Source organism: Coregonus clupeaformis, chromosome 27 (assembly GCF_020615455.1).
Source record: "Coregonus clupeaformis isolate EN_2021a chromosome 27, ASM2061545v1, whole genome shotgun sequence".
In the NCBI taxonomy this organism is placed as follows: domain Eukaryota; kingdom Metazoa; phylum Chordata; class Actinopteri; order Salmoniformes; family Salmonidae; genus Coregonus; species Coregonus clupeaformis.
The window spans coordinates 6175828-6199423 of NC_059218.1; the positions used below are offsets into that span (position 1 = coordinate 6175828).

At 42.6% G+C, this 23596-nt stretch overlaps 2 protein-coding genes and 1 pseudogene across 4 annotated transcripts in view; 1 reads left to right on the forward strand and 2 right to left on the reverse strand.

Moving 5' to 3' along the window:
- Positions 1-3154: 3154 nt before the first annotated feature.
- LOC121541190 lies at positions 3155-4691 on the reverse strand (annotated as a pseudogene).
- Positions 4692-8367: 3676 nt separating this feature from the next.
- On the reverse strand, positions 8368-19737 carry LOC121541755 (SWI/SNF-related matrix-associated actin-dependent regulator of chromatin subfamily A containing DEAD/H box 1B). Its single transcript, XM_041851037.1, has 22 exons — positions 19150-19737; positions 18592-18724; positions 17947-18074; positions 17027-17124; positions 16565-16663; positions 16255-16333; positions 13976-14421; positions 13507-13703; positions 13257-13347; positions 12998-13097; positions 12787-12846; positions 12528-12603; positions 11907-12042; positions 11509-11640; positions 11258-11353; positions 10895-11012; positions 10623-10738; positions 10281-10469; positions 9826-9944; positions 9246-9428; positions 8974-9089; positions 8368-8802 (listed from the first exon to the last, which is right to left on the reverse strand). Exons 1-22 carry the CDS (start codon positions 19223-19225, stop codon positions 8741-8743), a joined length of 2850 nt encoding a protein of 949 aa, XP_041706971.1. The 5' UTR covers positions 19226-19737; the 3' UTR covers positions 8368-8740.
- Positions 19738-21570: 1833 nt separating this feature from the next.
- LOC121541756 (small conductance calcium-activated potassium channel protein 2-like) overlaps positions 21571-23596 on the forward strand; it is a 35044-nt gene continuing 33018 nt past the window's right edge. Inside the window, exons 1-2 of one of the 3 annotated variants that reach the window (XM_041851040.2) lie at positions 21571-22564; positions 23092-23187. In XM_041851040.2, the coding sequence (XP_041706974.1) occupies positions 21803-22564; positions 23092-23187 (858 nt within the window). In that variant the 5' untranslated portion in view covers positions 21571-21802. The remainder of the gene's footprint in view (positions 22565-23091; positions 23188-23596) is intronic. The other 2 variants (XM_041851038.2, XM_041851039.2) reach the window with 2 other exon arrangements.

The window sequence follows — 23596 nt, forward strand, 5'->3', positions numbered from 1 at the left end:
GCAGAACTTAATATTTGGTACAGAAACCTTTGTTTGCAATTACAGAGATCATACGTTTCCTGTAGATCTTGACCAGGTTTGCACACACTGCAGCAGGGATTTTGGCCCACTCCTCCATACAGACCTTCTCCAGATCCTTCAGGTTTCGGGGCTGTCGCTGGGCAATACGGACTTTCAGCTCCCTCCAATAATTTCTATTGGGTTCAGGTCTGGAGACTGGCTAGGCCACTCCAGGACCTTGAGATGCTTCTTACGGAGCCACTCCTTAGTTGCCCTGGCTGTGTGTTTCGGGTCGTTGTCATGCTGGAAGACCCAGCCCCGACCCATCTTCAATGCTCTTACTGAGGGAAGGAGGTTGTTGGCCAAGATCTCGCGATACATGGCCCCATCCATCCTCCCCTCAATACGGTGCAGTCGTCCTGTCCCCTTTGCAGAAAAGCATCCCCAAAGAATGATGTTTCCACCTCCATGCTTCACGGTTGGGATGGTGTTCTTGGGGTTGTACTCATCCTTCTTCTTCCTCCAAACATGGCGAGTGGAGTTTAGACCAAAAAGCTCTATTTTTGTCTCATCAGACCACATGACCTTCTCCCATTCCTCCTCTGGATCATCCAGATGGTCATTGGCAAACTTCAAACGGGCCTGGACATGCGCTGGCTTGAGCAGGGGGACCTTGCGTGCGCTGCAGGATTTTAATCCATGACGGCATAGTGTGTTACTAATGGTTTTCTTTGAGACTGTGGTCCCAGCGCTCTTCAGGTCATTGACCAGGTCCTGCCGTGTAGTTCTGGGCTGATCCCTCACCTTCCTCATGATCATTGATGGAGCCCCAGACCGAGGGTGATTGACCGTCATCTTGAACTTCTTCCATTTTCTAATAATTGCGCCAACAGTTGTTGCCTTCTCACCAAGCTGCTTGCCTATTGTCCTGTAGCCCATCCCAGCCTTGTGCAGGTCTACAATTTTATCCCTGATGTCCTTACACAGCTCTCTGGTCTTGGCCATTGTGGAGAGGTTGGAGTCTGTTTGATTGAGTGTGTGGACAGGTGTCTTTTATACAGGTAACGAGTTCAAACAGGTGCAGTTAATACAGGTAATGAGTGGAGAACAGGAGGGCTTCTTAAAGAAAAACTAACAGGTCTGTGAGAGCCGGAATTCTTACTGGTTGGTACGTGATCAAATACTTATGTCATGCAATAAAATGCAAATTAATTACTTAAAAATCATACAATGTGATTTTCTGGATTTTTGTTTTAGATTCCATCTCTCACAGTTGAAGTGTACCTATGATAAAAATTACAGACCTCTACATGCTTTGTAAGTAGGAAAACCTGCAAAATCGGCAGTGTATCAAATACTTGTTCTCCCCACTGTAAGCCCCTCGCCCCCCACACAAAAATAAATAAATAATCTAAACCAGGCACATAAACGTTAACAGCCTCAACCACTATTCTCAATAGAGTTAGGTTTTTTATTTTCACCCCCTCTCTCAGTCAATACTGTCCTGTTGTAGCCAATTACAGTCAGGTCCATAATTATTGCCACCCTTGATAAAGATGAGCAAAAAAAGACTAAAATCAATACAAATACTGAGCTATAATGTGTGCTAACCCCCCCCCAAAAAAATGGGGAAATTATATTTTATACAATTGCTCAGAGAAAGAGATTTTGTTCTACAAGTTTTTCTTTAGAAGTGTCAAAATTATTGGCACCCGCTTTCAATACTCTAGCACCCTCCCCTTGCGATGATAACGACACAGCCTTTTTCTTTGGGGGGGGTTCGGGTCTTAGACCATTCCTCCATACAGAATATTATGCGGCCAAGTGGCAGCCACCTGGCTGAGGCAACCAGGTGTTATTTCGACTTCATATTGTGGAAATATAAAAAAAGCAGGAAAATCACGTTAACTGCACTTACGTTTAAACAAAATGTATTTCTTTGAGCAATTATAGCTCAGTATTTGTATTTATTTTATACAGTATTTTTTGCTCATCTTTATCAAGGGTGCCAATAATTACATTATTGATCATAGTCTGCTGCTGGAAAAACGTATGTGTTATGGCTTTACACCCCTTGCTATAATGTGGATAAAGAGTTACTTGTCTAACAGAATGCAGAGGGCGTTCTTTAATGGAAGCCTCTCAAACGTAATACAGGTAGAATCAGGAATTCCCCAGGGAAGCTGTCTAGGCCCCTTACTTTTTTCCATCTTTACTAACGACATGCCACTGGCTTTGAGTAAAGCTAGTGTGTCTATGTATGCAAATGACTCAACACTATACACGTCAGCTACTACAGCAACTGACAACACTTAACAAAGAGTTGCAGTTAGTTTCGGAATGGGTGGCAAGGAATAAGTTAGTCCTAAATATTTCCAAAACTAAAAGCATTGTATTTGGGTCAAATCATTCACTAAACCATAAACCTCAACTACATCTCGTAATGAATAATGTGGAAATTGAGTAAGTTGAGGTGACTAAACTGCTTGGTGTAACCCTGGATTGTAGACTGTCATGGTCAAAGCATATTGATACAACAGTAGCTAAGATGGGGAGAAGTATGTCCATAATTAAGCGCTGCCCTGCCTTCTTAACAACACTATCAACAAGGCAGGTCCTACAGGCCCTAGTTTTGTCGCACCTGGACTACTGTCCAGTAGTGTGGTCAGGTACCACAAAGAGGGACTTGCAGTTGGCTCAGAACAGGGCAGCACGGCTGGCCCTTAAAAGTACACGGAGAGCTAACATTAATGACATGCATGTCAGTCTCTCCTGGCTTAGAGTGGAAGAGAGATTGACTTCATCACTGCTTGTTTTTGTAAGAGGTGTTGACAACCTGAATGTACCGAGCTGTCTGTTTGGAATACTGGCACACAGCTTGGACACCCATGCATACCCCACAAGACATGCCACCAGAGGTCTCTTCACAGTCCCCAAGTCCAGAACAGACTATGGGAGGCGCACAGTATTACATAGAGTCATGACTACATGGAACTCTATTCCACATCAGGTAACTGATGCAAGCAGTAGAATCAGATTTTAAAAAACAGGTAAAAATACACTTTATGGAACAGCGGGGACTGTGAAGAGACACACACAAAGGTATAGACACAAGCATACGCACACATTGTGATATTGTTGTATGGTGGTATTAAACATTTTGGGGATCCCTAATAAATACAAATACAAATGACAAGCTCCCTTTCTCCATCTCTGCTCCTTTCACAGCAGGACGTAGCGTGTGATACCTCCTCCTCGCTGCTCTCGCAGACGCTGGCATGTTGAGGATGCCCTGGAAGCGCTTGTCACCCGAGTGAACTCTTTAATGTCCGCCTCTACAATGAAAAACAGACCTGTAGGGGAACACAGGAGTATTGAGACAGGAAGTTAGTTAGTTCCCATCAGTATGCAGGCGGCCATCCTTGATCAAATGTTGTCAGAACAATAGTATCTGGGTCAGAAGATAATGTCCCTTTCTTGGAAGAAATTACGCAACTCCTACAACAGCAGCAATGCAATGATCAACCGTGTTGTGTGTCATAAGGAAACAAAGCACAGAGACTTCTTTAGAACAGTAGTTTGAGTGAGGTACCTTTAGTGTCCTTGTTCTCTTCCTCCTTAATAATCGCTGATGAAGCTTGCGTGTGGCATTATTCAGGATTTTACTGGCTGGTGCATGATTTTGTACTTCCCTGTTGCGGCTGTGTTAATGCTTTCCACAGCAGCGTTCAGTTGGTCATATGTCACACAGCCTTTCATGTACCTAGAGAGCGAAAGAGAGATACAGAGGAAAGAGATATATTATAAACATGTTTTATTTATTTTTTTACTGGTAAAACTGCCAGATCTGCAGTAACATCTTAAATAAATAAAGCTGCACTACAGTATACAGATAGTCTTGAGGGGGACTCATTGAGGGATGGTCTTAAACTCTGGGCAGGTGATGAATTCCATCTCTCTGATCTGGTTCTTGGAGGTTTTCCTGGGGTGCTCCTGCTGGGCTGGTTGCACATCTACAGGTCCACTCTGACTCACAGGCCCTCTTCCACTGGGATATCAAAGGAGGCAAAATAGAGGACAAACACATTTACAATTCATTTGGTTGGTACTCTGTAGCTTCTCCTCTTATAACATCCTCCAACACACACAGTATCCTTACTAGACTGCTGGCTGTGCCTTCCTTGACATGTGTGTGGGCATGTTGTCCCTAAGGTGCTTTCCATCCTTCAGGAAGCACTCCTCTAGTTCCTGTGACAAAAAGAACAGTCAATCATTATCAGTCTAGGTTTATAATTACAACTCGGATTTCACACTGACATAAAGGACAAATAGCGTACTTTAAGATATTGCAATCCAGACAAGCTAAAAAGGATCCGTCTAAAAATGCAATGTGAAACATGCATGCAAAACCTTTAAATTCTTCAGTAGGTATTTTTGGCGGCCAACACATTTCTCAAACTGGTCAAAGAGTCCATCTATTGAAAGGACATCTTGTCCCATCTTCCCTAGAATGATCCGTTTGTCATGATCTTTTGCTGAAAATGGGGCATACATTTTAAGTTAAGTTTCAAGAAAGTTATGTATTACCTGATGCTGTCAGAAAACCATTGAGTTCCTGTTTGATGAGGTGAGATCACTTCTCTGTTAGCTGAAACACTAACTACATGAGATAAAAGTAATCCCTTCGACAAGAGACATGCCCCGTACGTACCAGATCATCATACCAATTGTCCACAGCTCCAAGACCTGTCTGATGGATGAAATCCTGTCGTTCAAGTGCAGGATTATATCCTCAAACTCGCAATGACTCATATTGCTGAAATATAAGATGGTAAAGACCCTGCTGCTTGATAAAATGAAAAAAGGCTGGAAGATTTCCTGCTGTTCATTCAATGGCCATTTTGACATATGCATCTTGAAGAATACAGTGCCTTCAGAAAGTATTCATACCGCTTTACTTATTCCACATTTTGTTGTGTTACAGCCTGAATTCAAAATGGATAAAAAAAATTTACCCACCTACACACAACAACCCATAATGACAAAGTGAAAACATGTTTTTAGACATTTTTGCTAACATATTGAAAATGAAATACAGAAATCTAATTTACATAAGTATTCACACCCCTGAGTCAATACTTTGTAGAAGCACCTTCAACAGCGATTACAGCTTTGAGTCGTCTTGGGTATGTCTGTATCAGCTTTGCACATCTGGTTTGGGGGATTTTCTCCCATTCTTCCCTGCAGATTTTCTCAAGCTCTGTTAAGTTAGATAGGGAGTGGCAAACTGCAATCTTCAAGTCTTTACACAGATTTTCAATGGGATTCAAGTATGGGCTTTGGCTGGGCCATTCAAGGACTTACACGTTCTTGTTCTGAAACCATTCCAGCATTGCTTTGGCTGTATGCTTGGGGCCATTGTCCTGTTGGAACGTAAATCTTTGCCCTAGTCTAAGGTTATTTGCACTCCGAAGCATGTTCTAATCAAGGATTTGCCAGTATTTGGCTCCATTCATTGTTCCCTTACCAGTCTCCCAGTCCCTGCCGCTGAAAAGCATCCCCATAGCATGATGCTGACACCACCATGCTTCACGGTAGGGATGGTGTTCGACGGGTGATGAGCTGTGCCTGGTTTTGGCCAGACATAGCGCTTTGCATTCAGGCCAAAGAGTTCAATTTCTGTCTCATCAGACCACAGAATCTTTTGCCTTCTCAGTCTTTCGCATGCCTTTTTGCAAACTCTAGGCGTGCTGTCATGTACCATTTTCTCAGGAGTGGCTTCCGTCTGGCCAATCTCCCATGAAGCCCATATTGGTGAAGACTGTTGTCCTTCTGACAGGTTCTTCCATCTCAGCCAAGGAACTCTGCAGTTCTGTCATTGGTCATTGGGTTCTTGGTCACCTTCCTGACCAAGGACCTTCTTGCCCAGTTGCTCAGTTTGGTTGGACGGCCAGCTCTAGGCAGAGTCTGGGTAGATGAATATTTCAATGATGTGCTCTTGGAAACTTTCACACAAATTGTTTTATATCCTTCCCCAAATATAAGCCTCATCACAATTCTACACTGAACAAAAATATAAACGCAATATGTATAGTGTTGGTCCCATGTTTCTTGAACTGAAATTAAAGATCACAGAAAAGTTCCATATGCACAAAAATTGAATTTCTCTATTTTTTTGCACAAATTTAGGGGCGTGGATCAGAAAACCAGTCAGTATCTGGTGTGACCACCGTTTGCCTCATACAGTGCCACATCTCCTTCGCATAGAGTTGATCAGGCTGTTATTTTGGCCTGTGGAATGTTGTCCCACTCTTCAATGGCTGTGCGAAGTTGCTGGATATTGGCGGGAACTGGAACACGCTGTCGTACACGTCAATCCAGAGCATCCCAAACATACTCAATGGGTGACATGCCTGGTGAGTATGCAGGCCATGGAAGAACAGGGACATTTGCTTCCAGGAATTGTGTACAGATCCTTGCGACATGGGGCCATGCATTATCATGCTGAAACATGGTAATGGCGGCAAATGAATGGCACAACAATGGGCCTCAGGATCTCATTACGGTATCGCTGTGCATTCAAATTGCCATTGATAAAATGCAATTGTGTTCATTGTCTGTAGTTTATGCCTGCCCATACCATAATCCCACTGCCACCATGGGGCACTCGGTTCACAATGTTGACATCAGCAAATCGCTCGCCCACATGACGCCATACACATGGTCTGCAGTTGTGAGGCCGGTTGGACGTACTGCCAAATTCTCTAAAATGACATTTATGGTAGAGAAATTAACATTCAATTCTCTGGCAACAGCTCTGGTGGACATTCCTGCAGTCAGCATGCCATTTACACACTCCCTCAAAACTTGCGACATGTGGCATTGTGTTGTGACACAAAACTGCACATTTTAGAGTGCCCTTTTATTGTCCCCAGCACAAGGTGCACCTGTGTAATGATCATGCTGTTTAATCAGCTTCTCGATATGCCACACTTGTCAGGTGGATGGATTATCTTGGCAAATGAGTAATTTTCACTAACAGGGATGTAAACAAATTTGTGCACAAAATTAGAGGAAAATAAGAGTTTTGTGCATATGGAACATTTCTGGGATCTTTAATTTCAGCTCATGAAACAAACACTTTACATGTTGCATTTATATTTTTGTTCAGTGTAGTTTCTCCTCCGACATGCACTGTCAACTGAAGGACCTTATATAGACTGGTGTTTCTTTCTAAATCATGTCCAGACAATTGAATTGGCCACAGGTGGACTCCAATCAAGTTGTGATGACGTCTCAATGGTGATCAATGGAAATTGGATGCACCTGAGCTCAATTTGGAGTGTCATAGCAAAAGGGGTGTGAATGCTTATTTGCAAAAATGTCTAAAAACATGTTTTCACTGTCATGGGGTATTGTGTGTAGATGGGTGAGAAAAAATTATGTAATCCATTTTGAATTCAGGCTGTAACAACAAAATGTAGAATAAATCATGGGGTATGAATACTTTCTGAAGGCACTGTAACAAACTCAGGCATTTAGGCTACTTCACGTCTTCCCCGATCATAGCCCAAAATATAAGGCTTGATTACACCGATGTTTGTTGTAATTTGTCTTAAAAAACAATGCTTTAGGTACAGTACGGTATAACCTTAGAATTAGTATTCCTTTCGTAATGATTTAGCTAGACTTTATCGGATGAATGTATAGATTAATATATGTATCTATACATGTATCCATTTGATGACGTTACCGTTTATACTAGGGAAACGTGTTAGCTAGTTTGCTAGTTACTCCGTTGTAAATAAAACGTAAGTAACAAAATTGACAGTTAAAAGCATAGCTATGAAGCTTTTGACTCATGTTCGTTATTGTAAACTTTGTTACAGTAGTAATACAAAGATTTTGGAACAAGACTACAAAGTAAAAATACTTAAGATAGCTACCTAGTTAATCAAGCCAATCTCCTAGAACGTCAAGCCTACCCATACTAGCTCAATCTAGTATGAATTTCGAGAAACACATTCACAACGCTGGCTAACTAGCTAAATTAGCTAGTTTATCTGAATACACTAAGGTTCACCGGTTAGTAAAACATGTTCTGACGTAGAAAAAAATCCCAGTAATATTGAGAGTAACTTGCATAAAGTTATCACTTCGTAGTTGACTGAGTGTTTTCGAGTTGGCTACTTTTAGACATGGAAAACAGCTAGGCTAGCTGGCTAATGTTCTGCCTGTTCTTTTCATTTTCAACCTGGTCTTGGCAGCACGATTCGATCATCACTGCAATACAGTTGCGCAGCCATCCAGACTGCGCCTGCGCTTCAGAATGTAGCCCACATATAATCATGGAAAATTGGACATCACTGCTTGTAATCTTTTATTAAAAATTGTTGCAACAGTGACACAAAATTCCTTATAAACAACATAAATTCATTGCCTTAAGAAACTATTTGTACATAAAGTACAGTGAAGATAAGAGGAGACATGCCGCATCCATGGCTCTGAATGCCCTGACAATCAACAACCTTTCAATTACAAAGCAGGAAATTATCTTTAAAACATCAACATTTTCTCTCAGCCTCATGGCAAAATGTGTAGAATTGCAGGAAGTTAGCTGTTTTCCTAAAATAAAATGTTTTCCTAAATAACCTTGCCGTGGGTGCCTCGCGAAACTGGCTCTCTGAATGCCATGACAATCAACAACCTTGAGGACCCCTCCAGACAAATGGAAAAATCCTCACAGCCCCAGTGATGCCTTCAGAAGGGAGGCCATGTCCTCTGGTATCGAGTCCTCATCGCCTGACAAAGGAAATGCATCTAGTTTTAGACGGTAAAATCTATAATCGACTGTCAGTGAATATGTTCATTGGCAGGCTATATGAAAATGAATGCTGGTATGTGTTGGTATGAGCATGCGCGGTAAAGTATATTGTGGTTAATGTGAGAGGTAGGAGGGGATAATGAGCTCACCGTCCTGGGACTCAGAGGCAGTCATATCCTGCTCCAGTTTGAGTTTCTTCTGACCGATGCGGAGCATGCCGTCCTCTATGGAGTCCTTACTGATCAGCTTGATCACCTTCACAGTCCTGCAACATAAAGATGCCAGAATTTTACTACAGGGCATATACACTCACATCTACTGTATGAGCAACACAAACTCAAAGGAAGCACATAGCCTGGGTATGGCGGGTAACGTTAGCAAATTGCTTGCTTGTAAACATAGTTTCCCCTTCCTCACTGACCTTGTCTGTCCGACACGGTGACAGCGATCCTCGGCCTGCTTATCATTGTAGGGGTTGCAGTCAATGTCGTGCAAGATGACCACATTGGCTGAGGCCAGGTTGATGCCCAGGCCTCCAGCCTTAGTAGACATCAAGAACACAAAGATGTCCAACTCTGTGTTGTATTGGTCAATCAGCACGATTCTACAAGAGGATGGGAGAATTAACATATCTATTAATGTCCATAAAGGCATTCATGGACATTAAGATATTTCTATTAATAAGCATAATTATCAAGAAAATGTTTAAAATTGTGATTAACAGTTTAATTTGCATAATGTCCTTGGAGAAAACCCTAGCTGTGACCATTTTCAGTCCCTTCTATGTATCAATCCATTCCTAAATGACAAAGGCCTGTCATATCCTATTAGGAGATAAATTAACAGCTAATTGAAACATACATAATTTGATACATTTCTAAACAAGTACAGCCTGTGCTATAGGCACTCATTGAACAGAATGGTAAGTACAGGAAAAAAACAATGTGCCTTGCGGATGTAGGGACAGAGTTCAAAGTCCTGATTCATCAGACAAGTCCTACCTGTCAGACATGGGCGTTGATCCATCCAATCGAATGTAGCGATGCTTCAAGTGCTTCAGGAACACCTCTAGAATGTCCAGCATCATGGTGAACTGGCTGAAGAGCACCACTCTATCCCCCTGACAGAGAAACACAGTCACTGTGATTAATAACTACAGGACCGGAGGGATCAGAGAGAAAGAAAGAGTGAGAAAGAGAAATATAGAGGTGGTTGACTGCATGTTGGAAGGGGGAAAGCCAAGAAAAGAGTGATTGTAATTGAGAGCAGTGAAGAGATGAAGTGTCTGACAGGTAGAGGGACGGGGAATAAAAGGGTGACTGGTTTTATGGGGGGCGAAGAAACTGCCAGGGAGGGAGATGGAGAAGGCTATAGCTGGATCACAACAGGCAAGGCTTAATAGTGCATAATAAAGATGCTGTCTCCATTTGATCCACTTCCACTGTAGCTTTCATACCTTGTTTTTGAGAGAGGCCAGAAGCTGTGTGAGCAGGCTGAGTTTTCCTGAGTCCAGGAGCATGTCTGTGTTCAGCTGATAGTCTTGTACGGACGGGTACTGCAGACAAAGTCGGTGCAGCTCAAAGTCTGTCATGACCTCCATGTCCTCCTTGATCAGTGCTGGGTCTGCTTCACGGTGGGTCGGCTCCTGATGGGGTTAAGGGTCAAATTGAGTCAAAGCAATCACAGACTGACCAAAATACACACTGTAATGCCCTTAGCTTCCGACAGCCCCTTCAATAGCAGTTACAAACCCATTCAAAACATTCTCTTAAAACACCAATAAGTTTTCAGGCCTGACCTTGAGCATGAGTTGACTCATAGCAGCTAGTTTGGTAGTGGTATAATGCTCCCGGTGCAGCAGTGGATGATTTGCCATCTTCCTCAACTGCATCATCACATTGGTCAGTTCTCTCTCTGTGGAGGACACATTTGCAACATATGGTTTTAAAATCAGATAATCTGTGCATCTTAAAATTCTACTTGTGTTGCTTTTTAATATTCTCTTAGGCCTTCCATCACTTTTCAAATGAACCAGATGCCTTTCTCTCATTCCTCCTCTCCCTAACATACTCTCTCCATTGATGGATCCCTTGAGCTTCTGCATTAAGGTGTTGTAGAGCTGCTGCTGCTGGTCACTCATGGCACAGAATTCCACCTTCTCCTCTTTGGCTGGGAGCTGCTTCAGCACCTGAGGCAGAGACACAAGTCGATCCAGTCATATGTCATCGGAAAGTCCCTTTGGGGCGAATCCTAACTTCCACTTAAATCGATTTTTCACTTAGTCATGCATTGACGTCAATGGGAGACTAAGGGAATATAGCACAGTAGAACTCAAAATGAACCATGAGTATATATCACTGTGGTAGAGTATCACTGTCCCAAGTCATGCCATAACCCTATCTGGTAATGAGTTTAGACTGAGCGGTTCCTTACCTCACTCTTGACACGTCTGAGGATGAAGGGTTTCATGATGAGTTTGGCATGAGCAATCCTCTCCATCTCAAAGCTGCTCTGCTCCTCTGATGATTTCTAATAGGAAATAAAAGATTCAATCTATTCAAAGGAAATCTTAGCATAGTCAGTGGGCTTATTTAGCTAGACTTTTTGACTGGATGAGTCAAACTTGCTGCATACTAAGATGAATATTTTGGAGTGATCCCATAGAGCACGTGTTCTAGCCTCACCATGGCAAACATATTGGCGAGCTGTGCAGTGCTGCTGGAGAACATATTGGGCATGATGAAGTTGAGCAGGGACATGAGCTCCAGGAGGTTATTCTGCACTGGGGTCCCAGTCAGCAGCAGACGGTACTTGGCCTGAGATCACATCAAAATCAAATCTGATTCGATTAATATAGTGCATTGTATAGCACCATTTTACAAAAGGTATCAGAATGCACTGCAGTGAAAAGGAAGAAAGTGGGGTGACTCACAGGAGATAAACAAGACATTGTTCAGGCAGGTAGAGGAACAGTTTACAGGCTAAAGTTAAGACTTATCTTAAAATCATTATCGCATCAACCAATAATGCCTGTTATCAACCAAGGTGACCCAGCCCCCCCCAACCCCCGCAATGTACTTACGTTGATGGCCATGAGGTGGCGGTAGCGCAGCGAGCTCATGTTCTTCAGCATGTGGCCCTCATCGAACACGGCATACTCCAGTTTGAGCTTTCGGAACAGGCTGCGGTCGTTGTCATTGCTGGTGGTGAGAGCGTACCTAGCAGCAGAAACAGAGCAGCTCAAGGAGCCATACCAAACACACAAGATCCTCACAAGTAGTCTGTGAGGCATGGCAATCGCTTGATTACCATGAAGTATGAATGAGTCACAGGTCCAGTTTACGAGGAACTTTTCAGGTTTAGTCAAACCCTGAATATATTATCGTGTTAGCAGAAGCCCAGCCAAGGTGACTTACATGGCTGACGGTTTTATAAGATTGCCACTAATTCTGCTAGATATTACCTGAGGCACTTAGGGCTAAGTGTCTTGCTCAGAAGACACACAGTAGCTAAGACAGTAGGATGTGAACCTGTAGAATACTAGACTCAAGTGCAGTTCCGTGCATATTATTATTATTATTTTTAAACACTTAGCAGACACTCTTATCCAGAGCAATTAGAGTTAAGTGCCTTGCTCAAGGGCACATCGACATATTTTTTTCCTCATTCTTGCATAACAGTCATTCTCAGATTTTAGACTTACGTGGAAATGATGATGTTGTAGTCGACCTGTTTGTTGAGAATATCATATCGAAGGTACTTGCGATCCTCCACAGACCCTAAACACACACACAATATAAATAGGACCATCTAGACTGTATCTATATTTAGTAATTCTGTCACTTATGGTGACTAAAACCAACGGGTTGAAGTCTGTATAATCAAATAAACATAAAGCCTGACCCATGACAACTACAGTATGATGAGTCACACCATTCAGAATGAATAGAAGATTCACTCACCATAGTACACCAGGACTTTGAGCCTGGGACACCACAGATTCAGCTCCCGTACCCAATTATCTGCAACAGAGAAGCAAAATATGTTAAAAAACCTTCACAGATTGTAAAAAGACATCTTAAAAAGATAGTAAAGTCACACTTTAATATTTTATCTATGCAGATCTCAAGGCACCATAAAATCTCTGTGTGCAGCACTACTCCCAAAGCTCACCCAGTGTGGAGGCAGGTACAGTGAGGAGATGTGGGCCCTTATTGCCCTCCTGGTACAGGCTGGCCAGGAATGAGATGGCCTGGATGGTCTTCCCCAAACCCTGCCAACAAAAGACAGGAGGTGGTGCATTACAAACACTCTACTTTTCAGAGACCGACTTGGTACAACAAAAAGAGATGCCTGCTTCCCAATCACATTACCACAGGATTAAGAGGATCTGAAATAAGCTGTTGCAGACTGGTCAGGAATAACAACTCACCATCTCATCAGCAAGGATTCCACTCAGGTTGTTCTGATGTAGCAGGGTCAGCCAATTTTGACCAATGAGCTGATAAGGCTTCAACTGGTATCTGGAGAGGTCATATTAACACAGGGAACTCAGTAATGATGAAAATAGTGTTCAAGACTGCCTATGTACATGTATGAGATTGTGTTGTCGACGAAAATCATACTACATAACTATCTGAACGTGTGTGTCAGATTAGTATAAAAACAGCAGCTAAACCCACTTGCTGTTGAGGATCTCTGGCTGTTTCTGGGAACCCTTGTCCCGCTCCACTACTTGGGTCACGTCCTGCATCATCTTGTTGGTGATTTTCTCACACTTGGTCATGAGGCTGCGCACGACGTCCCGTTCTCTCAGGACCACACGGCAGCCCTGCACCAGATCAGTGGACAGGCCGTTCCCTCTGTCGAGAGCATCCACCTGGGGTCACACACACACAATCTTTTATCCACACAAGGTTACGCTCAGGTTGTTCTGATGTAGCCGAGTCAGCCAACTTAGACCAATTAGCTAGCTGGTAAGGCTTCAATTGGAACCTGGAGAGGTCATAGTAACACTGTGCATTCAGTAATGAATCATGCTGAAAAGAAAACATCTTATACACTCACAAGTGTGTGTGTGTGTGTGTGTGTGTGTGTGTGTGTGTGTGTGTGTGCACATACCCATGCACACAAGTTCGTTATGCCACTCACCAGATCCTCCCACTCGTTAAATGGGCGCAGCTCGACAATCCTCTGAGCCTTCTTCACAGAGCAGCCAGAGATGAGAGACAGCTCGTCCAGCGATGCCTCCTGGAAGAACCTGAGGATCTGGCCCTTCACAATAGACCCTGTTCCAACCTCCTGATCTGAGCCCGAGTCATCAGAGTTCAGCTTCATGCCCTCAGCAGACTCATCAAAGTCATCACTGGCCTCGTCCTCAGAGCTGGTGCCTGGCTCTGGAATCACCCTCCTCCTTCTGTCTGCTCCTTTAGTCGGCCTATTGATGGTCTTATCTACGGTCCCAATGGTAGGCTTGTGAGGTAGTGATGTGGGACGACCAGGGGGTTTGGCTGCTGGGGCTGCCTGACGTGCTGAGGTTTGGGGAGCTGAACTAGCTGATGATGATGCCTGAGTGTCCCCTTGACTGGAACTCTCCCCTGATGAAGGAAACAGAATCAGCCTGCAGGTCCTGGGAGGGATGTTGGGCTACCTACAGTATATACAGTACCAGTCAACATTTTGGACACACCTACTTCTTCAAGGGTTTTTCTTTATTTTTACTATTTTCTACATTGTAGAATAATAGTGAAGACATCAAAACTATTAAATAACACATATGGAATCATGTAGTAACCAAAAAAGTGTTAAACAAATCATAATATATTTTATATTTGAGATTCTTCAAATAGCCACCCTTTGCCTTGATGACAGCTTTGCACACTCTTGGCATTCTCTCAACCAGCTTCATCTGGAATGCTTTTCCAACAGTCTTGAAGGAGTTCCCACATATGCTGAGCACTTGTTGGCTGCTTTTCCTTCTCTCTGCAGTCCAACTCATCCAAAACCATCTCAATTGGGCTGAGGTCGGGGGATTGTGGAAGCCAGATCATCTGATGCAGCACTCCATCACTCTCCTTCTTGGTAAAATAGCCCTTACACAGCCTGGAGGTGTGTTGGGTCATTGTCCTGTTGAAAAACAAATGATAGTCCCACTAAGCCCAAACCAGATGGGATGGCGTATCGCTGCAGAATGCTGTGGTAGCCATGCTGGTTAAGTGTGCCTTGAATTCTAAATAAATCACAGACAGTGTCATCAGCAAAGGACCCCCCCGCACCATAACACCTCCTCCTCCATGCTTCATGGTGGGAACTACACATGCAGAGATCATCCGTTCACCCACACCGCGTCTCACAAAGACACGGCGGTTGTAACCAAAAATCTCCAATTTAGACTCCAGACCAAAGGACACATTTCCACCGGTCTAATGTCCATTGCTCGTGTTTCTTGGCCCAAGCAGGTCTCTTCTTTTTATTGGTGTCCTTTAGTAGTGGTTTCTTTGCAGCAATTCGACCATGAAGGCCTGATTCACACAGTGCCCTCTGAACAGTTGATGTTGAGATGTGTGTTACTTGAACTCTGTGAAGCATTTATTTGGGCTGCAATTTCTGAGGCTGGTAACTCTATTGAACGTATCATCTGCAGCAGAGGTAACTCTGGGTCTTCCATTCCTGTGGCGGTCCTCATGAGAGCCAGTTTCATCATAGCACTTGATGGTTTCTGTGACTGCACTTGAAGAAACGTTCACATTTCTTGAAATGTTCCATATTGACTGACCTTCATGTCTTAAAGTAATGATGGACTATCGTTTCTCTTTGCTTATTTGAGCTGTTCTTGCCATAATATGGACTTGGTCTTTTACCAAATAGGGCTATATTCTGTATACCACCCCTACCTTGTCACAACACAACTGATTGGCTCAATTAATTAATAAGGAAAGAAATTCCACAAATTAACTTTTAAGAAGGGTCACCTGTTAATTGAAATGCATTCCAGGTGACTACCTCATGAAGCTGGTTGAGAGAATGCCAAAAGTGTGCAAAGCTGTCATCAAGGCAAAGGGTGGCTAATTGAAGAATCTCAACTATAAAATATATTTTCATTTGTTTAACACTTTATTGGTTACTACATGATTCCATGTGTTATTTCATAGTTTTGATGTCTTCACTATTATTCTACAATGTAAAAAATAGTAAAAATAAAGAAGAACCCTTGAATGAGTAGGTGTGTCCAAACTTTTGACTGGTAGTGTACATTGCCTTAAAACAACGTAGGAAACAAAGGAAACTATATGGCTGCAAGACAGCCAGGGACTTAACTAGCTACCTAAAATAATGTTTTGGTTTTGTATAAACGGATTCACTCAAGAACAGGCACACATAGAAACACATGCAGACAGAGAGACACACACCATGAAACACAAAACTCTCACCCTCCTCGGAAAACATGCGCAGTGCTTCTAGGGTGTCCTCAAAGTGCCAATCATGCTCGAGAAGCACTTCTCTAAGCTCCTATGTGTATGCAGGATAAGACAAACAGATAGTCGTAAACAACAAAACACCTTTTTGTCAAAATAAATTATTCATATGAAACGTTAATATGCAACTCCCACTCATTTCAAACAATATTAGTTCACATTTGCCAACATTTAAGGCACTGATGAATGTGTTGTGGAACTGCAGTGACAGAACACAGGGCCTGTTGTTGGCAGAGTGGAATTCTACAGCCAATGGAAGCCTCACCTCCTTGACCAGACGGGGAAACTTAGTCTGCAGTTTCCTCACCATGTCCTCCTGGCTCTTCCAGCTGGGCTCTGGACCCTCATCCTCAGAATCATCTGTCTGGCGGGACAGAAACACATTGGCGCATGAAGTCCCAAGGCAGACAGACCAATTAGAGTGTGAGCTCATCCCCACGCAAGCCTACCCCCTCTGTACTGGAGATGACAAATAATACATGAACAAGCAGGGTGGCAGTACATCATCTTGGCCAGGGTAATAAACTGGTAACCTGGAGGTCGAAATCTCAGGTGGGGCATGCAGCTCTTGTACCCTTGAGCGTGGCACTTTAGCTTAATTGCTTTAGTAAATCTCTAGCTCAACACAGATGACTCACATGTCAGGTGTAAACTGAATATGCACCCCCCCACACCCTGGTTTGGGGTGTCAGGGAGGCTGGATAGGAGTGCAGACAGGTGGACTCACCACTGAATCCTCCTCGAGGGCTGGTTTCTTGCTGGAGTTGGATGTCCCACTCTGCTGGGAGCTGTCACACACCTCTAGTCTCCTCTTACGGTCTGGGTCTAAACCAGGACATTAAGGGGGCATATTAACACAGCACGAACAACACCACACTGCATCTAGTTTGTGGTGCTGGGAATAGAAGCCCCAGAGATTAATTCAAGGTATGTCCTGCACTTCTCAGTTAAATGTACTTTTCATGTTCATGTTTCACTAACCCAAGAATGTACTGTTAAAGCCTACTCCTTTAACATCCATGGACCTTATATGTTATATTCAGAGGTAAACTGGCTCTGGCAACCAAAAAAGCCATCTAAAAAGTGAATCGATTCTCATTGATACGGTTCTAGAAACATAAAGCCCTCTACTTTCATAGCACATCAAAGTAATGTAATTTCACAAATGTAAAATATACACTTACTGTACACTGTTTTAACCAGTTTTAACACAGTTAAACACGTTTCTGGCGTCCTTCTTCCGTTACACACACAGGTGTTCAGAGATAGCTAATTAACACAGGTAGTCCACTGTCTTCCTTCTGTTTTCCGTAAACAAGCGCTGTAACATGGAAATATGGCTGTGTGTGAACCCTAACCCTATAAAAAGGTGTGTAGTAATTTAACCTTATGTTTCCAAAACTGTACCGCAAGCGATGCGTGTTAATGTTTAGAATAAGCAATACTATCGTCAATAGGCACTAAAGGTTGTTAGCATCTATGAATGGGCTAACGTTTCACTAACTCATTGACCTCCATGTCACAGAGCAGGCTACAGAACATGAAACAGCAGATTCCATTCCATTCAATAGTATTGTTTGCACCACTGTGAATGTAATTGTGCAACAGCAAGTATTAAGGCCAGGGATAAGATGAATGAACCCTTACCTTGACTTCCCGATATGTTTTTGGGGAGCTGGCCGCCATTTCTCTGTAGAGTAGTTTTCATCTCCACCTCTCCCTCCTCATCTGACAGTATGATAACAGCACCCATAACTGGTTCCTTTTCCAGACTCCTTTATCAAAGAAAACATGAGTCTTGAATCATTAAAAACATTTCCTCACGATTTTGATTAGTGTGTGTATGTGTCCAGTCCTTGACTTGGACTGAAATAGGTCCCTCAATTTGGGTGCCGGTACTGTTTATATTTAGGTGCAGGAGCTCCACAATACTGTTGAGCTAATATTCTATAAAGAGGAACAGGAGCTCAAGCAGTAGAACAATTGAGGATCCGGTACTCAGCTCTAGTGAGCTCCTGCACAAGTCAAGCACTCACTGTATGTGACCAATGTGTATGGCACCAGTACATCCACCTGCCTATTAGTATGTCACAGGTGTGACAAATCCCCCTAATCACTTGTACATGCATTGTGTTGAAGGCATGGTGCAGGTAAGAAGGATGGAGCCAGGTAAACTTTAGTAGAATCTTGATGATATATGCTAATACATGTGCTTTTCTCAACCCTGTGTAAACCTAGAGTGGTGTAGTCTGATCTACATTATTTAGATGAGTTTGGTAGCAACTAACTTACTTCCCCGACAACATCATGGAGGACCCTGATATCTCCTCATCTGAATCAGAGTCTAGTACCACACTGTCCATGCCTCTCACTGATCCAGGCCCTGGGGGACGTTTGAGCTCTGGGGTCTCCGGGACAACAGTCTCTGCAAGTGAAAAATGTCAAAGCAAAAAGACTCAACACAAAAGTGCCTACTGTGGGAGCTGGGTGGGCATGTTGACTATTTGGCGAGAAGATGCCTTATTTTGTTAGGTAGTTGGTCTTGGTTGGGGTTTCTATATGAGTAAATATTGTCCAAACATGTCTTGGTTTACATCCCAGTGTCAATACTGGGTCTGGTATCAGGCACTACAGGGACCACCTTTGCGAACCCCAACCGGAAATTCTTGAATAAATGTGTGGTCTATGTAAGCAAGGGTCATGTCTAGAAGGGATACAGCTTTTGTCCAATTGACGTCCAAATGTGCATGTTAGGTAACCTTAACTATTTTCCTAATTCTCCTAACCTGCCACGAAAAGTAAATTTTGACCAAAGCTGTGTCCTAGACAACCGTAAGTGTGCTCTATTACCATGCGTTTGCTGCCCCGTGAGATCTTCATTCACTGAGTCTGTGTTATGGTTGATAAATCTTCTTTGATTCCTCATTGTAATATTCTTCGATTCAGCTAGCTGCTACAGTATTATCCTATCAAAATGAGCTCACAACAATTGACTACGGTAGCTGCAGTCGAGTGTTAAATATGTGTTCGAGCTAACAAGCATCATCGTGAAATCAAACAAGCCGGCCTACATGACCGTTCGCTGTCGGCAAGAATAGCAATCTAGCTAATGGATCCTTCACCAGAGAGGATTTCAAACGTTATTTTGTTTTTCGATTGACGCTGATTAGCTAGCTAGCTACCTTGCAATCCGCGTATGGAGATAGATGCTGCTAACGACGCTAATTCATGCATGCAAGATGCGTTCTGCAACGTGCACGTGAATTATTCTACCTCTGACCTAGACTCGTAAGATAGCTAGCTACATTCTTGCCATCAGGCGTCCTCTTTACTGATTACATAAACATATTTACAACGCTTCATTACATTTCATTGCTAAAATAGCTAGCTAGCTAGCAACTTTGTTTCCGACGAATTCCGAAAACGGCACGTGGGCAGTCTGGCCAGCCAATCAGAGACAAGTGCGCATTGCGATCCCGTGTAAAATAAAATAATAATAAATAATTTAAAGGGACAACATAGTCTGTAGGTGACAGATGTAGGTTACTTTTCTTCAGGACCTTGGACAGCTCCCCTCATTTCAAGATTTGGAGTCACTGGTGCGTAGGTTAATTGATTTAAACTGGAGATCCCTTCATAATTCGAGAGGGGATTGGAGTTTTATTAACCACGTAGTCTACTATATATTGAGCCCCACAATTATTTGAATAGTCTATTTCAACCAGATAGCCTAAACAGGCAGGATTCTGATTCAGGATTTAGAAAATACAATATTAGGCCTAGTTTGAGAGAACTAAGATGTTGGATGTTTAAAAAATACTTTAAAACACATTTTATAATAATTTGTGGTTGCAGCTGCACCCGAGACTTGTGGATGATTGGGTTCAGGCTTTGCTTTATGGCTCCCCAGATGCTCAATTTCGAGCAGTTACCTATATTTCCTCCGGGTGAGAGAACTCCTCCACTCCATTAATAACAACGCCACCAGTGATCACGTCAATCTGAGGTTTCAGACGGCTGCCCTCAGTCTGGCTGGATTGCAAGTCACATGGTCTGTGACCAATAATTGTAACCAAGATGAACAGGCACATACCTTGTGAATTTAATATCCACCTCCAACATCTTGAGTGGATCAATCAGCACATCCGCTACGCATAGGCTGCCTACTACGGATTGATAAAATAATAGACAATGGGTTTGAGTGATACTATAGCATGTGTTCTATTCTGACCGTGAACAATGTATTATATCCTGAATAATGTAATTGTAACTAATCTGGAATAAGCAACTAGTCAACCTATCACTGTCCATGTTCAAGAGTAGGCTACAGGATTAGCCCTAGTAACAAACACTTGATTAATTGAGAGGTTTGGTTGTTTAAACATAAACTGCTTAAAAATAATAGGCTATATTATCTCCAATATATTATCTCCAATATATTATCTCCAATATATTATCCTATCCCAGGAGTGGGGTATATTTTTGGGCTCCCAAATGTGTCCAAGTGCCAGTCTTGGCAGCAGTTGATTTTTTGTAGATAATGAGAGAGACATTAACACAATTTAGCTGTTCATTAGCAAAATACATAGACATTGGCATGGGTCATTCATGGTGACAAAAGGTTTTTTCCTATGGTGCTGACGTTGCCCGTTTACCATCAACATTTTTATAGAGCCGTGACGTGCTTTCGACTGCGGTATTCAGTGCGGCAGCCAGTGAGCCCATTCAAACCCACCACCGCCAAAATCCTCTGGTGACTTATCTGTGTCAGTAGGCTAGGCTACATAAAATGCACAAAACATGTTTTCATTATTATTATCGCTTACCTTCAACACCAGCCTAAAATAGTGCATGCTGATAAAAGGTATTTTAACCAGAATAATATTGGATGATGAAAAAACTCCAGTGCTATCTTTTAGGCTACATCTTTATAAGGCTTTACATTGTTTTGGTTGTTATTTCATGAATGCAATGGATATATGTGCATTTTCAATGTAATCCAAGTTTTCATTTTTTTTTGGCACCCACATAGACATTGTGTACACCAAAAAATACATAATATGAGTTGTTTAACACATTTGTTTTAGTGTACATGGTAGGCTACCCCACTGTTACATTACAGTGAACATCAGTGTGAACATCGGTGAGAGGTCCAATGTACAGTAGGCTTAGTTTAGGAGCCTATGGAATAACCTAATATTTCACCCTCAAGGAATTTATTCCTCATCATGAGCAGTCTCAGCAGTCTCACTTGTAAGATAGTTTTTTTCTCTACTGACATGCTACTTTCCTTGGATGAATATTCGAAAAGATGTTGCAACCTTTTCAATGACGTCAAGACAGTTGTGTTGGTCCTGTCTATCCAATCGGAGGCATCGCTTACATTCTACAGGAGCCGAAATGTGTCTAATCTTGCTCTGTAGCTGTCCTCCTTTACCTACCACAACGCCCTTCGGCGGGTGCATGGTGGTACCCGACTGCTGCTTTAAACAGCAGCACTGACATGGAAACCCCATTGCAGTTGAAGAACGATTTCTTTCAAGAGCAGCAGTTCCAGCATCACTGTAAGTATCAGCACTACTGCAGACGAGAGGAACGGTTCACTAAACAGCGCAACCAATGCTGCACCTGTAATAACTGTACCTGTGATGCAAGAAAAAGCCTAGTTTTTCGCGGGACGTCGCCGACCACTCAAGGAACTTTAAAGACACCATCCGTAACGTCTTCGAGACAAGGTTGTCAATTTAGCGTCTGTGAGTTCACGCCCTCCAGTCATGGTAGTTCATCCAGACATCACCACCATCAGCACTGCCACAATCCGCAGCGGGGCAGCCCGAGCAGCAGCCACAAAGAGAGTAACTCGTATAACGAAATAACCATGAGCAGCTGCAGATACAACGGCGGCGTAATGCGGCCGCTGAGCAACTTGAGCTCGTCCCGCAGAAACCTACACGAGTTTGATTCAGAGTCCCAGCCTTTACAACCAATCTCCACCGCAGATGCGTCCGACACCCTAGCATCTAAACCAGAGAACAATTCGACCACCCTGATGCCTTACGCATCCGGAGACGGAGGGGGTGGATGTAACAACAGTGGCAGTAAATCGGGTAAAAAGAAGAACCAGAACATTGGGCAAAAGCTTGGACATAGAAGGGCCTTGTTTGAGAAAAGGAAGCGCCTCAGCGACTATGCTTTGATCTTTGGGATGTTTGGGATCGTTGTTATGGTTATAGAGACTGAACTCTCATGGGGAGCCTATGGAAAGGTGCGTATTCAACTCAATCCCGGTACAGTGCAGTTACATCTAGGTCGGAAGAATTAATTGACTGGCATGTTGTGTGGACCAGGAAAAACAGCAAGTTTGATTTTAAAGTGGTTTAAACCAGTAGTAGCATAGTCGCCTTGTTTTATTTACAAATCAAATATTTAGACAGTGAAGACTGAAGATTTATCCCGTAAACCATGCAATCAGCCATACCTTGCATGGCTGGATAGGTTCTCGATCTTTTAGTCCAGGTGAGTTTACATGCTCCATTGACATAGTGACACATGGTATCCCAAGCGTTAAGAGCATTTAGATAGGGTTTACTAATATAGCCTTGTACTATATTGAACTATGTGCAAATCCAATATATAGGCGTACCTTACATGTTTTATTTTTGAGTGTCTTGACATTTTCTTAATTTATAATGATTCAATACAGAAGAATCTTCGTTTTATTTTTTTAAAGAGTAGTACTGTTTGTTGCATGAATACATGTGTTGTATTACTATTGCTATTTTTCTTTTACAGGAGTCCTTGTATTCATTAGCTCTAAAATGCCTGATAAGCCTTTCTACAATCATTCTCCTTGGTCTGGTTATCATATACCACGCAAGGGAAATTCAGGTAACATGGTTATTTTTCATGTCATTGTCATTAACATCCCTAGATGTTAACTATGGTTATAATAGTGTCATACGTGTTATTATACTGTCATTTCCTGTCAGTATGCGTGCGAGTTTGCAGAATAATTGTATTCAAGACATTGATGTGCTCAATCGACTTAAGTTTCAAGTTTTATTGTCACATGCACAGGATACAGCAGGTATAAAACAGTACAGTGAAATGTTTAACTTGTGAGCTCTTTCCCAACAATGCACAGTAAAGGTAGTAATATAGATGGGACGTAAAACACGTGAAATGCGAGAGAAGAAAAAAAGAAAAGAAACATGAGAATGCAGTTAGATACAGGTCTAATATACATGTCTAATATACAGGTCTAATCTACAGGTCTAATATACATGTCTAATATACA

Coding starts and splice junctions, on each gene's coding strand:
- LOC121541755 (XM_041851037.1), bottom strand. CDS start 19,225: ATGAGGAATCAAAGAAGATTTATCAACCATAACACAGACTCAGTGAAT. Junction 11,354..11,508: donor TCGCCAATATGTTTGCCATG/GTGAGGCTAGAA, acceptor ATTTCCTATTAG/AAATCATCAGAGGAGCAGAG. Junction 9,945..10,280: donor TGGCCTCTCTCAAAAACAAG/GTATGAAAGCTA, acceptor TTTCTCTGTCAG/GGGGATAGAGTGGTGCTCTT.